The sequence below is a fragment of the Macaca thibetana genome, chromosome 11 (genome assembly GCF_024542745.1).
Source record: "Macaca thibetana thibetana isolate TM-01 chromosome 11, ASM2454274v1, whole genome shotgun sequence".
Lineage (NCBI taxonomy): Eukaryota > Metazoa > Chordata > Mammalia > Primates > Cercopithecidae > Macaca > Macaca thibetana.
In genome coordinates this window covers 91,486,205-91,501,691 of record NC_065588.1, presented here as the reverse complement: position 1 = coordinate 91,501,691, position 15,487 = coordinate 91,486,205, and the positions used below count along the sequence as shown (strand labels likewise).

General features: G+C 42.5%; 2 protein-coding genes and 1 pseudogene across 5 annotated transcripts in view; 1 reads left to right on the top strand and 2 right to left on the bottom strand.

Moving 5' to 3' along the window:
* The window catches only part of METAP2 (methionyl aminopeptidase 2), an 817,888-nt gene that overhangs the window by 364,877 nt on the left and 437,524 nt on the right, over nucleotides 1–15,487 (bottom strand). The gene's annotated exons all lie outside the window — the stretch shown is intronic.
* Nucleotides 1–15,487, top strand: part of FGD6 (FYVE, RhoGEF and PH domain containing 6) — a 137,919-nt gene that overhangs the window by 73,237 nt on the left and 49,195 nt on the right. For all 4 annotated transcript variants that reach the window (XR_007717551.1, XM_050747135.1, XM_050747136.1 and 1 more), the window contains exons 7-8: nucleotides 1,921–2,077; nucleotides 4,767–4,854. Coding sequence is in view for 3 of the 4 variants with exons in the window: in XM_050747135.1 (XP_050603092.1) it covers nucleotides 1,921–2,077; nucleotides 4,767–4,854 (245 nt within the window). In the remaining variant the exon portion in view is untranslated. The remainder of the gene's footprint in view (nucleotides 1–1,920; nucleotides 2,078–4,766; nucleotides 4,855–15,487) is intronic.
* On the bottom strand, nucleotides 14,343–15,019 carry LOC126930304 (60S ribosomal protein L14-like; annotated as a pseudogene).

Genomic DNA, 15,487 nt, shown 5'->3' with positions numbered 1-15,487 from the left:
CAAGGCAGGCAGATAAGCTGAGGTCAGGAGTTGGAGACTAGCATGGCCAACGTGGTGAAACCTTGTCTCTACTAAAAAATACATCTTTTTTTTTTCTTGTTTTAAATTAAAAAAAAAAAAAAAAAAACCCACAAAAAATGGGGCTTATTTGCTTCCGATCTTTTTTTTTTTTTTTTTTTGAGACAGAGTTTCACTCTCTTGCCCAGGCCAGGGTTCAGTGGTGTGACCACAGCTCACTGCAGCCTTGACTTCGTTGGGCTTAAGTGATTCTTCTACCTCAGCCACCCAGGTAGCTAGGACTGCAGGCATGTGCCACCATGCCTGGCTAATTTTTTAGATTTTTTGTAGAGACAGGTTGCTCTGTGTTTCTCTGGCTGATCTCGTGCTCCTGGGCTCAAGTGATCCCCTTGCCTCAGCCTCCCAAAGTGCTAGGGTTACAGGCATGAGCCCCTGCACCCAGCCTCATTTTCTATTTATTAAAATATTTTTCTCTTAGGCTTCAAGTCAATACATATTCTTTGGTGTTAGTTGACTTTCTGAAATAACGTTTTTCCATTGACTTTTAACAACAATTGATGAAATATTTTATTTTCACATTCAAGAAGGTTTGCATATCTACTATGTGCTAGTCTGTGCTCTCAGTATGCAGAGGATATCACAGTGCACAAAACAGACATCCTGCTTTCATGGAGCAGACATTTAATAGGGGAAGGACCAGATAAATAGACAAGAAGCAGTTTCTGAGTTGCAGAGACCTGAAACAGGATGCTGTGGTAGCGAATGAAGCTTGGGTGGTCAAGGAAAGCCCTCTGTGAAGGTGGTGTATTCATTACAGTGACATCTGAAAGAAAAGGAGGAGCCAGCCAGGGTTCTATATTTCCAGGCATGTGGAACCATTAGTGGAAGTCTGCATAGTGGCAATTAATTCCATGTCTCCAAAGAAGATAAGGCCAGTGTGGTGGGAGATAAATGGGGAAGAGGAAGAGAAGTGTGACGGGTCAGAAAGGGCAGGCCTTTGTGTGCCAGGTAAGGAGTTTTTCTTCTTTTTCTTTTCTTTTTTTTTTTTTTTTGAGGCAGAGTCTCACTCTGTCTCCCAGGCTGGAGTGCAGTGGCGCAGTCTCAGCTCAGTGCAACCTCCATCTACCAGATTCAAGCGATTCTCCTGCCTCAGCCTCCCGAGTACCTAGGATTACAGGCGCCTGCCACCACGCCCAGCTAATTTTTATATTTTTAGTAGAGACACGGTTTCACCATGTTGGCCAGGCTGGTCTAAAACTCCTGATCGCAAGTGATCTGCCTATCTCAGCCTCCCAAAGTGCTGGGATTACAAGCATGAGCCACCGCGCCCAACCAAGGAGTTATTTATTTATTTATTTATTTTTGAGACGGAATCTCACTCTGTTGCCCAGGCTGGAGTGCAGTGGCGCTATCTCGGCTCACTTCAACCTCCCCCTCCTGGGTTCAAACGATTCTCCTGCCTCAGCTCCCAGATACCTGGGATTACCGACACGCACCACCATGCCCAGCTAATTTTGTATTTTTGGTAGAGACTGGGTTTCTCCATGTTGGTCAGGCTGGTCTCGAACTCCTGACCTCAGGTGATCTGCCTGCCTTGGCTCCCAGCGTGCTGGGATTACAGGTGTGAGCCACTGCGCCCAGCCCTGACAAACATTTTTTTAAGACTCTCTCCTTGTGCTGAAGAATGGTTTGGAGAGGGCAAGAATGGAAGCAGGGAAACCAGTGAGAGTCCAGGCAAGATGTGATGGTGGCAGTGGAAATGGTGAAAAGTAGGCATTTTGAGGTATGTTTTCCAAGAAAAGAAAAAAAGGTAAGTTGATGGCTTAGATGTGGACTCTGCTTATCATTAGATATGTTAATCACTCTCTTTATATTTTTTGTGTATCTGTTCTCTGTCCATAGGACTGAACAACAAAGAATTGCTGATATCTTTGTAAAAAAGGGACCATATCTAAAAATGTATTCCACATACATCAAAGAATTTGATAAGAATATAGCCTTGCTGGACGAACAGTGCAAGAAAAATCCAGGTTTTGCTGCTGTTGTTAGAGAATTTGAGGTATTTGCTACCATCTAATGTTGAACACTTCTCTTTTTGTTGTTGAAACTTTAATAATAAGTTGCAGTCATGAAAACAAAGCTTGCAAACAAAAAAACGTTAAAAAGTAATCCCTTCAAAATCAAAGATGGAATTGAACAATTTAAATGGTGGGAACTCAAGCAATGTACGTGGCTTAATTTTGAAAATCTGTTATTGCACATGGGAATATTTTGACTTGGAAATAATTTTTTTTTTTTTTTTTTGAGACAGAGTCTTGCTCTGTTGGCCAGGCTGGAGTACAATGGCGCGTACAATGGCTCACTGCAACCTCCATCTCCTGGGTTCAAGCGATTCTCCTGCCTCAGCTTCCCGAGTAGCTGGGATTGCAAGCACGTGCCACCACACCTGGCTAATTTTTTGTATTTTTAGTAGAGATGGGGTTTCGCCACATTGGCCAGGCTAGTCTCGAATTCCTGACCTCAGGTGATCCACCCTCCTCAGCCTCCCAAAGTGTGTTGGGATTACAGGCATGAGCCACAGTGCCTAGCCAGAAAGAATATTTTGATGGGACTTTTTTAACTGTGGTCAAATACATACAACACAAACTTACCATTTTAACAATTTTCAAATATATAGTTCAGTAACGTCAAGTACTTTGACATTCTTGTGCAACCAGATCTCCAGAACTCTTTTCATCTTGCAAAACTGAAAACTCTATAGGCATTAAACATTAACTCTCCATTCTCTCTTCCCTCCCAGCCCTTGGCAACCACCATTCTGCTTTCTGACTCAATGGACTTGATTAAGGAACATTTCTTAACTTTTAATTTAACTTACTCTTTTATCCTAACAACTAACTTACAGTGATGCATGGGAAATAGAATTTATGTTTCCCTTTAGATAAATAAATAACATGGCTTTGGTGCCAAAGTTAAGAGAAAGTAATAACCTGTTTAGAGTATGTGTCAGCCAAAGCTTTGACTTTTGACTCAGAGCTGTGAGTGTGGAACCCTGATTTAATTAGAGATAAAATCACAAGTCCCCTCCACCAATTTGGAGTAAAATTTGAGTACTGTATTTTAATACTTTTTTCTCTGTTTTGAAGGTTAAAAGATCAGTGAATTCCAGTCACACAAGACTAGAAATAAAACGGGTTTTTTTTGTTTGTTTGTTTTTGTTTTTGTTTTGGGATGGAGTCCACCTCTGTCACCCAGGCTGGAGTGCAGTGGCGTGATCTTGGCTCACTGCAACCTCTGCCTCCCAGGTTCAAGCAATTTTCCTGCCTCAACCTCCCAAGTTACTGGGATTTCAGGCGTGTGCCACCATGCCCAGCTAATTTTTGTATTTTTAGTAGAGACAGGGTTTCACTGTGTTGGCCAGGCTGGTCTCGAACTCTTGATCTCATGATCCACCCACCTTGGCCTCTCAAAGTACTGGAACTACAAAACCACCTCAGCCGGCTGAAATGAAAAGTTTTAAAAATATTATGGTATTGCTGATTTCTGATTTGTGCAGTAGACAAATAATTAAACTTTAAAGTCATCTGTAATTTTTTCTTCTTTTCCTCTCCTCTGTTGTCTTTGTGCTATCAGAAAACAAAGTGTGATGTAATTGTGGCAAGTGATGATTGACCCAGGTTTTGGTAAGAGTCCAGTGAGTTGTTGTGTTACCTTGTTAACAAAAGAAAACAGGGAACCATAAGGCCGGGAGAATTAGCCATCTGGGTTAATGATGCTTGAAGGAAAGATATTTTCTTAACATGAATTATCATTATAATTTTGTAATCACTCTGTGTACCAGACAGTGGTGGTACATATTTAGAAAATTATAAAAGTCTGAGCAAATCTGACAAAACTTATCCACCAACTTGCGCTATGTTAGAAGCATGACATTGTTTTGTAGTTCTTAGGATGCAGGGACATTTTCACTTGGCCTTTTTGATGCCACCTTACAGTAAACTCTTAGGTTGGAGAATGAGGGTGAGGCTCAGGAATGGGCAGAGATAGATGTCTGTTGTACATACTAAGAAAGAGAGGTTTCAAGGGATAACCAAATGTCTTTGTATTCAAGCCAAAATGGGGTTCCACAATCGATGTTCCTATAAACGCTGTGATTTGGGGGCTATCTTTTTATAAGGCCATTCATCTGCAAAAGACTTTTACATTCTTCAGACTTCTTAAAGAAGGGATACTTAGCAAGGCCACTTTTCAGGTTATCTTTACTTTCTACAGTTCTCCCCGCCACCACCATTATTTTGACTATATTGACCACAAGGCTCTGATTATTATTAGAATCCAATTCCTGGCAGTTGTATTTCTGCTGCCATATTTTGGGGGCCATGCATTTCCTTGGTCCATTGGGATTTGTTTGTATTTATCAATACAAGTGGGAGCTGCTGGGTAGGGTGGGCTCTAACTAGCCTAGGACCCAGACTGTGGCTACCACGCTCTTTGTGAGGGTTGTTAACAAGTTTTCCTAGGAGCAAGTGATTTCAGGGACTGCCTACAGGAAAGGGTGGAGGTTGGTGGTCAGTCTGGCTGGGGTTCACTCTCAGTGTGTCTAACAGCTGTACCTTAAAAGAGAGCCTCTCTCCTAATCTCCTTCCAGAGTTGCTTGATGTTTAAAGTTTGGTTTCCTGAGCACTTGAATCCGGGTCCCTTGCTTCTTAGAAAACACTGTGTTTATTTTGGATGCCTTCTCCTTTCAGATGAGCCCTCGCTGTGCTAATCTGGCCCTCAAGCACTATCTGCTGAAGCCGGTTCAGAGGATCCCCCAGTACAGACTGTTGCTGACAGGTGGGCTTCTCCAGCATTTTGCCAACCACCCAGTTGGTTTATCCATCGTCCAACTCTTCTTGCCTTTATGAAACTCTGCCTTTCCTAAGAGTGCCTCTTTTTGTGTATCACCCCAGTCACCATGTTGCCTAATATGTGGATTTGTAGATTGCTTATGTACCTCACATATACAGTTGCCTGAACTGAACAGCTTTCGGTTCTTTGATCATCCATCCATGTGTGCATTTTCACCCCAGGGCATTCATATATGTAGCTATTTTTTATTCAGAACATCTTTGACCATCCCAAGCCCATATCCCTGCATCATTTTACCTGTCTAATATTAATTCCAAGAAGGTACTTTTGCTAGGTGCAGTGGCTCATGCCTGTAATCCCAGCACTTTGGGAGGCTGAGGCTGGCAGATCACGAGGTCTGGAGTTCGAGACCAGGCTGACCAACATGGTGAAACCCTGTCTCTAATAAAAATTCAAAAATTACCTGGGTGTGGAGGGGCACACCTGTAATCCCAGCTACTCAGGAGGCTGAGGCAGGAGAATCTCTTGAAAACGAGAGGCAGAGGTTGCAGTGAGCTGAGATTGTGCCATTGCACTCCAGCCTGGGCGGGTGACAGAGCAAGATTCTGTCTCAAAAAAAAAAAAGAAGGTACTTTCCCCAATTACTCAAGAATGGAGTTTAGAGGGTCACTCCCACATATTTATATAGCACTATCATAGCCCTAGTTACTTGCCTCAGAAGGTCGTTACAAGGTTTGATTAATGAGCTAAATGTGGACAGTGCTTAGAATAGTACTATAGCTGGTGCAGTGGACACGCCTGTAGTCCCAGCTACTGGAGAGGCTGAGGTGGGAGGATCTTTGAGCCCAGGAGTTTGAGACTATCCTGAGCAACATAGTGAGACCGCTGTCTTAAAAAAACAGGAATAATGCTTTAATTATAACAAGTTCTAGGCTGGGCGGGGTGGCTCACGCCTGTAATCCCAGCACTTTGGGAGGCTGAGGTGGGCGGATCACAAGGTCAGGCATTCGAGACCAGCACGGCCAAGATGCTGAAACCCCATCTCTACTAAAAATACAAAAATTAGCCGGTAGTAGAGGGCACCTGTAATCCCAGCTGCTCGGGAGGCTGAGGCAGAGACTCGCTTGAACCCGGGAGGCAGAGGTTGCAGTGAGCCGAGATCGCACCACTGCACTCCAGCCTGGGCGAAAGAACGAGGCTGTGTCTCAAAAAAAAAAACAAAAAACAAGTTCTACTAAGTATTAGCTTCTACTGTTATTAGTAATAGTATTCTTATCCTGATGGTTATTTCCTTATCATGATAATAGTCTATCTTCTACTAGACTGTAAGCTTCAAGATTATAGAACTATGTCTGTTTAGTAAGGAAAAAAGAAGGAAAGAAAAAAGCAAAAACACTATGTTTGAGTGAAGGAACATGCTGTAATCAGGCCTTTGTATTCACTGGCTCTTTAAATCCTTACCATAGCCTTGCAAATACCAGTTTAATCTTCACAGATGACATAACAGGTTTATTGAGATTACGTGGTTTAGTATCACAAAAAGACAAGTGTAGTCTCAGTACTAAACATAGTTACCCAACACCTACTACTAGGTTCTCTGGAATATTTGCTGAACTGTATTGGATGTACAGTGACTTAATATGCGTATATAATATGCCTTAAAATTGTATCAAGACGGACAAGAACATCAAAACTGTGGCCACGACCGTAAAGTCAATGTGTTGTAATTTTCTATAAGTAAATTTGGAGGTACTTGGTTTCTGTTACTCTCCTTAATAAATGGTGTGTTTGGTTTTCTTCTTTACTTTGCTCTCTTAAGCCAAGAGCTATATTGGAGGTAATAGGCGAATCCTGAAAAACCAGGATTTCCTCATTTCTCTTTAGGCAAAGGTTTCAGCACTTCACAGCTTGCCTAGTGACAGACTGCTCAAGAGGAAGACCTACCTTTTAGCCCCAGGACAGGCTGGAGTGCAGTGGTGCCATCTCGGCTCGCTGCAGCCTCCATCTCCCAGGTTCAAGCGATTCTCCTGCCTCAGCCTCCAGAGTAGCTGGGATTATAGACATGTGCCACTATGCCTGGCTAATTTTTGTATTTTTAGTAGAGATGGGGTTTCACCATGTTGGCCAGGCTGGTCTCGAACTCCTGACCTCAAGTGATCTGCCCACCTCAGCCTCCCAAAGTGCGGAGGTTACAGGCATGAGCCACCACAACTGGCCCTTAATTTAAATTTCTAACTATGAATCAGGCACTAGATTTCTCTCTGGAATGACATAAAGCCAACTGAATAATTTAAGGATATCCTGTCCCTCTGTACTTTCTTCTGCTTTTGGCAGAGATTTAGAATACACAGGACAAAGGGAAGTACTGATACACATGTTGTGTTTTTGCTAGATAAATTCAGTGCTGTCATAAACCAGCTATTGAATGGTGTAGGCTCTTTCCACAGCTGTCAAATGAAGTACTGTTTTCAGTGGCAAAAGACAGCTATGGTTTCAAATGGGAGGGGAATGGAGCAAGAATCTGAAAATTTAATGCACAGATTAATTTTTACATTTTATTTATTTATTTATTTATTTTTTGAGACAGAGTCTTGCTCTGTTGCCAGGCTGGAGTGCAGTGGCCCAATCTCAGCTCACTGCAACCTCCGCTTCCTGGGTTCAAGAGATTCTCCTGCCTTAGCTTCCCAAGTAGCTGGGACTACAGGTGTGTGCCACCATGCCCAGCTAATTTTTTGTATTTTTAGTAGAGACAGGGTTTCAACATGTTGGCCAGGATGGTCTTGATCTCTCAACCTCGTAATCCACCTGCCTTGGCCTCCCAAAGTGCTGGGATTAACAAGCATGAGCCACAGCGCCCAGCCATATTATTTATTTTATTTCACACACTATGACTGTTCTAAGGAGTGAAAAGTCTACATGTGTCAAATTTAGGTTTCATGCTTAGTTTGTTTTTGATTGAGAAAGGGTGAAATGACAAAGGCAGGTTTTTTAAAAGTCTGTTCACTAAAATAGGTTTTTTTTTTTTTTGAGACGGAGTCTCACTCTGTCACCCAGGCTGGAGTGCAGTGGCCAGATCTCAGCTCACTGCAAGCTCCGCCTCCTGGGTTTACGCCATTCTCCTGCCTCAGCCTCCCGAGTAGCTGGGACTACAGGCACCCGCCACCTCGCCCGGCTAGATTTTTGTGTTTTTTAGTAGAGACGGGTTTCACCGGGTTAACCAGGATGATCTCAATCTCCTGACCTCGTGATCCGCCCGTCTCGGCCTCCCAAAGTGCTGGGATTACAGGCTTGAGCCACCGCGCCCGGCCACTAAAATAGGTTTTAACAGGTTCAGTGGCCTATGCCTGTAACCCAGCAGCTCAGGAGGCTGAACAGGGAGGATTGCTTGAGCCCAGGAGTTCGAGGCTGCAGTGAGCTGTGGTCATGCTACTGTACTTCAACCTAGGTGACAGTGAGAATTCCATCTCTTTTAAAAAAAAAAGGAAGAATTTTGTTCTATAACACCAACATCATGTGAGCTTGAAGTTATTTTTAGTTTGAGCTACCTCTTATTTAATCTTAGATTGGAAAATCTTTTCCATTATTTATTTTTTAATTAATTAATTATTATTATTATTATTTTGGAGACAAAATCTTGCTGTGTTGCCCAGGCTGTAGTGCAGTGGTGCAATTTCAGCTCACTGCAGCCTCTGCCCCCCAGGTTCAAGTGATCCTCTTTCCTCAGCCTCCCAAGTAGCTGGGATTACAGGCACCTGCCACCACACCTGGCTAATTTTTGTATTTTTAGTAGAGACATGGTTTTGCCATGTTGGCCAGCCTGGTCTCAAACTTCTGACCACAGATGATCTGCCCATCTTGGCTTTTCCATTCATTAATTGATGCACAATACCTTATATATAGTAGGCCCTCAATACTGGTGGATTTGGGAGGGGGGGAAAGTGATGAATGGCCTGGTCAAGGCCACAAAATCAAGACTAAAATTAAAGAAAGAACATAGACTTTGTATTCTTCATCCTGTGCCTTTTTTTCCATTGATTAAAATTCTTTCCTTCCTCCAAGCCTGACCTGAAATCAGGTCAGAAGTCCATTCACTTTGTAGCCATCTCTGATTGCTTCTGTTCTCCAACCTTGAGCTCAGGGAGCATGTCTTATATCTATGATTTAGTGGCCTCCAAAATATCTGAGTTAGTGTGGGATATGTTGAAGCTGTTCAGGAAATAATTTAGACTGGTTTTAAGCTAGGTTTAAAACATCTTGCCAGGTGTGGTGTCACACGCCTGGAATCCCAGCACTTTGGGAGGCTGAGGCGGGCCGATCACCCGAGGTCAGGAGTTCGAGACCAGCCTGACCAACATGGAGAAACCCTGTCTCTACTAAAAATGCAAAAATTAGCCAGGCATGGTGGCACATGCCTGTAATCCCAGCTACTCTGGAGGCTGAGGCAAGAGAATTGCTTGAACCCAAGAGGCAGAGGTTGTGGTGAGCCAATATCACGCCATTGCACTCCAGCCTGGCCAACAAGAGCGAAACTCCATCTCAAAAAAAAAAAAAAAAAAAATCTCATTAGCCAAAATGTTTTTAGTTCAAAGAACGACATTGAGACAACATTTTGGAGATCTAAGGTGTATTAGAGATGATATCTTCTCCTAAAAAGAAAGGCACAAGCAGAAAGGTGAAATGTTCTCCCAAGCCTACACAGCTTAATTGAAGCACCTATATTCCTAAAATCCTAAGGATATTCCTATAACCTTGCAGGTCAATACTAAAGATTGGCTTTTTTATTTTTGTATTTAAGTGATCTATCCTGTTAACTGATGCTTTTTATTTTTACTTAAAATTTTCTGATTTTTCTAATACTGATTTTTGTAATGTTCTGATTACTGTCTACTTTGCAAGATATGTCTACTGTTGCTATGAAAGTACTGCTGTCTGGGCCCTGAGATTTTTTTTTTAAATAAATTTCATGTAGAAACAGGGTTTCCCCATGTTGTCCAGGCTGGTCTCCAACTCCTGGGGTCAAGTGATCATCCCACCTTAGCCTCGCAAAGTGCTGGCATCACAGGCCTGAGCCACTGGGCCCAGCCTGAGATTTTTTTAAGTTGGATTTTAAGTCTTAAATTTGCATCTTTCAAACATGTTAATTACTTTGGATAATAAAGCTCGAATGATTTAATCCTCCAACAACCTTGTGAGGTAAGTACTTTTATTTCCATTTTGGAGTTTGGATTGATTCCAAATGCACAGTATATACAAGAGCAGACAGGAGTGGTACTTCATTCATTTGAGGCAACTCCTGGCAACTTTAAGTTTCAGGCTGAAAAGGGGAAGGAGTCAGTACTCCTGATTCAATGTTAAGTAGATTTGTGCCTCCCACTGAGATAATGCATAGATGATAAGATAAGATGGTTTCTTCTGGAATCCTTTTAGAAAAGATCAGTGGAAATTCCCAGATAGAGCAGTCTATCACTGCTGTTCAAATAACCATGTTATTGTCTTGCAGCTTTTTCTTTCCTGTACTTACTTTAGATTTCTTTTTTTTTTTTTTTTTTTGAGACGAAGTCTTGCTCTGTAGCCCGGGCTGGAGTGCAGTGGCCGGATCTCAGCTCACTGCAAGCTCCGCCTCCCGGGTTTACGCCATTCTCCTGCCTCAGCCTCCGGAGTAGCTGGGACTACAGGCGCCCGCCACCTCGCCCGGCTAGTTTTTTGTATTTTTAGTAGAGACGGGGTTTCACGGTGTTAGCCAGGATGGTCTCGATCTCCTGACCTCGTGATCCGCCCGTCTCGGCCTCCCAAAGTGCTGGGATTACAGGCTTGAGCCACCGCGCCCGGCCTACTTTAGATTTCTATAGGGTATTCTATTTAGGCAATCTCTTCCTGCATTGTAGTAAAAAACTTATACCTACATTCTTGTTAGTATTTTTTTAAGATCAATTCAAATCCAGATCTAAAAGAATGCATATAGTTGTATAACAAAATCATTGATTTATGTAATTTAAGCCTAAATATTTGTGTGTTTTGGCTGGGCACGGTGGCTCATGCCTGTAATCCCAGCACTTTGGGAAGCTGAGGTGGGCAGATTGCTTGAGCTCAGAAGTTGGAGACCAATCTGGCCAACATGGTGAAACGCTTTCTCTACTAAAAATACAAAAAGTAGCTGGGCGTGGTAGCATGCACCTGTAATCCCAGCCACTCAGGAGACTAAGGCAGGAGAATCACTTGAACCCGGGAGGTGGAGGTTGCAGTGAGCTGAGATTGCACCACTGCACTCCAGCCTGGGTGACAGAGCAAGATTCTGTCTCAGAAAAAAAAAAAAAAAACTTGGAAATTTTACTTTTGTATTGGCTACTCAAGGCCAGTTTATCTGGCTGGATCCTATTTGAAGCTGGGAAGAAGGGGAAGAAAATAGACACTGCTATCAGAGCAGCCTTAACTTACACCATTGCTTATCTTTCTCATCTCTTCAGTGTAGAGACCATCTTTATTATCCTATCCCAGTGTCAGGCATAGATCCTGGAACACATCAGGGACTCAGTCAACTGAAAGGTGTAGTTAGGGAAAGGGAGAGTTGCTCTTTTTTATAAGGTCGAGAATCTCCATACAGTAGCAGCAATGAGTGTTGGATGGATGGATGGATGGATGGATGGGTGGGTGGATGGATGGATGGATGGATGGATTAATAAATGTTTAAAAGCATTCTTTCAGTCATCCAGTCACAAAATTATGGAAAGGACTGAAATCCTCCCCTTTTCTCTTTCCTCCCTGTAGAATTTGCCAGCAAATTTTCCTCCACCTCTAGTTTCTGCTCCTTCTATTTCTTTGTTATGCTCCAGGACAGGCCCTTCTAAACTCATGCCATTTTATAGCAATATTTTGCTGGTGGTCATGCTACCTCTTACACCACACCTCCATGTAGCCTAGTACAGTTACTGCCTAATTTATCTTCCAAGGATACACTTTCATTCTGTTTATTAGAAAAGTTGAAAACCCTCTTATTCCTGGTATAAAGACCACAATTTATAACCCAGAATTACTTGAACCTTCTTTTCCTTTGGTCTAGCTATAGTAGGTTTCTCACTGTCTCCTGAAAGCTGTCCTTCAAAACCAGAATCTCTCCTCCATTAATCACTCCACCAACAAATATTTATATATGTTGGTCCTGCGCTAGACACCCATATACACTGGCAGACAACACAGTGGTAGCCACTACCCTGATGGGGCTTACAGTCTTCCTCTTTGAGGTCATGCCCAGTCACTCAGGCCCCCACTGAGCTTTCTCCTTTGCAATTCCTAAAAATTGTATTGATCTTGCCCTTTGTCTTGTGACTGAATCTTTTAGTTGTTTAATTATACCATGGCTCTGTGCCTTATCTTCTCCACCAGATTGTAAACCCCTTGAAGGCAGAGGCAGGGCGGGGCATGGTGGCTCATGCCTGTAATCCCAGCACTGAGTTTGAAACCTGCCTGGTCAACATAGTGAGACCCTGTCTCTACAAAAGAAAAATTTAAAAATTAGCTGGGTATGGTGGCACACGCCGGTCATCCCAGCTACTGAGGAAGCTGAGGCAGGATGATCACTTGAGCCCAAGAGTTCGAGGCTGCAGTGAGCTATGATCATGCCTGCTGTACTTCACCCTGGGCAACAGAGCAGGACACCCTATCTCAAAAAAATAAAGTCAGAGGCAGACTTTAGTGCAAGTAGCAGTCACAGAAGATACTCATTCAGTTTGAGAAAGTATATTCTGGTGATGTATTATTTTTGTAAGGGTCACTTTTTGTCTTTGAAGTGATCTTTTGTACATATAAAAATATTTAAGGATTATGAAAAAAATAAAGTCTCTTTGCATCTTCTACCATCCAGAGATGGATATCACATATCCTTTTAGTCTTTTTCCCTCTACCTGTGCTATATGTTGTATAATTTTTTTTTTTTTTTTCAGTAAAAAGCCTTTCATTTGTGGAAGGTTATTACATTGGTGTTGAGTCAGTAAGGATGTTGATAGAGAAAATATAAGATTGAGGAATTTAAAAATTCCTCTGAAAAGTCTTTTCCACTTATGTATTTAGAGGAAAAACAGTTCTTTGAACTTTGATTAAATGTGGATCAGGTGGTTTCTTTGATCTTGTTCAAAATATTTATGTTATATAAAAGGTTACTTTAACAGCATACTATATTACTTTTTCTTGTTGTCTTTGCCTTTAGTCTAGGATGATGTTAACTGCCTCTAGGTTTTAGAAATCTAGGATTTCTCATGTTGGTAGAAAATGAGATATTTAAAACATCTGTTATAGTGTTCTGAAGCTATAAATTTGAGCTATGTACAGGCTAACAAGCACACATAAAAAAGATCATAATTAAATTAATAGACAACTTTTTTTTTTTTGAGATGGAGTCTTACTCTGTCACCCAGGCTGTAGTGCAGTGGCACGATCTTAGCTCACTGCCACCTCCGCCTCCTGGGTTCAAGCGATTCTTCTGCCTCAGCCTCCTGAGTAGCTGGGATTACAGGCACGTGCCCCCATGCCTGGCTAATTTTTGTATTTTTAGTAGAGACAGGGTTTCACCATATTGGCCAGGCTAGTCTCGAACTCCTGACCTCGTGATCCACCCGCCTTGGCCTCCCAAAGTGCTGGGATTACAGACGTGAGCCACCCTGTCTGGCCGCTAATAGATGACTCTTTTTTAAAAACCCTTACGGAAAACTTCTGTTTAGCAAGTATTTATTTTAAAATCTAGGGTTAATGGTATGTATCAAAGTTATTTTAACACTTTCTCTAAGGCAGAACTTGATTTAAAAAAAAAAAGTAGGGCTGTCCTGGACTCCAGCCAAGGAATCTAGTTATCTGGTTTCTAACGAACCCAAAGGTCTCTGATATAAGGCAGTTCCATCCATGTAAATTAGGAAGATAATACTATTCAGAATTCAGAAATCATGTTGTAATTTGCTCTGCTCTTGTTCTGTTGCAATTCTTTTTTTTTTTCTTTTTTTTTTTTTTGAGACCAAGTCTCACTCTGTCATCCCGGCCAGAGTGCAGTGGTGTGATCTCAGCTCACCACAACTTCCGACTCCTGGGTTCAAGTAATTCCCCCACCAAAGCCTCTCAAGTAGCTGGGATTACAGGTGCCCACTACCATGTCTGGCTAATTGTTATTGTTGTGTTTTTTCTTTTTTTTTTTTTTTTTTTTTGAGACAGAGTCTCACTCTGTCGCCCAGGCTAGAGTGCAGTGGTATGATCTCGGCTCACTGCAACCTCCACCTTGCAGGTTCAAGCAATTCTCCCGCCTCGGCCTCCCAAGTAGCTGGGATTACAGGCATGTGCCACCACTCCCAGCCGATTTTTTTGTATTTTTAGTAGAGACAGGGTTTCACCATATTGGCCAGGCTGGTCTTGAACTCCTGACCTCAAGTGATCCACCTGCCTCAGCCTCCCAAAGTACTGGGATTACAGGTGTAAGCTACCATGCCTGGCCTTTGTTTTGTTTTGTTTGTTTGTGTTTGTTTTTGTTTTTCAAAAAGAACCATATTACTTTTTATAATTGCCTCTTATGCTTTCTTGCCAGGTGCCTTTGGAGCAGGTGCTTTCTGGGCTGGAGCTTTTTGACCCTTCTGAGTTTTTGGAGGGGGTGCTGCCTTCTGTCGTATGGCTTTCTGGGCAGGAACCTTCTGGGCTGGAGCCTTCTTGCCCACAGCAGTCATCTTTTTTTGCTGTAACTTTAGCAGCAGCTGCTTTTTTGGGAGAAGCTTTCAGGAGAGCTGCCTTTTGAAGCTTCTTTACTTGATGTTTTATTATTCTGTCTCTCATTTTCTTTGCCTTCATTACTTTAAAATGATCAGAATCTGTCATCTTGGCTTTCCTTTCTCTGGCTTCAATCTTTTTGGCCCATCTTGTGGCTGCCCATTTTGTATTGATGTCTGCCTTCTGCCAGACTTGTGGGACATACTTCTGGCGGGAACCGTGTGGAAACTTGAGGATGAAATCAGCAAGCTGCATGTACTTGAAAGGCATGGCCTGCCTCCTCACTTGAGTGCAAGGTCCGCCAACCAAAGCCCTGTTCTGATCAGTAACCTATGATCACAATTAATTTTCCAGCATGAGGTCCAAAGGAGATGTAGGCTACCCAGCCAACCTCCACAAAGCGCCTGAACACCATCTTGGTGGCGTTTGGCGAGAAGGAATTCATTTTTAATTGTAGTTGTGAACAAAGTATTTTGAGAGATAGTATTGAATAAATTGTATCCAGGTATCCACAACATTATAAATATGTATTTATTTATTGAGACATGGTCTTGCTCTGTCGCCCAGGTTGGAGTGTGGTGGCAGGATCATGGCTTACTGCAGCTTCAACCTTCCAGACTCAAGAGATTCTCCCACTTCAGCCTGCCAAGTAGCTGTGGCTATAGGCATGCACCACCATACCCAGCTAATTTTTTCTTTTTTTTTTGTAGAGATGGGATCTCATTATGTTGCCCAGGCTTGTCTTGAATTCCTGGGTTCAGGAGATCCTTACACCTCAGCCTCCTAAAGTGCTGGAATTACAGGCATGAGCCACTACGCCCAGCCGTCCATGAAATATTTTAATGCTATGGAAAGTGTTTAGGGCATATGAGCTAAGCACATT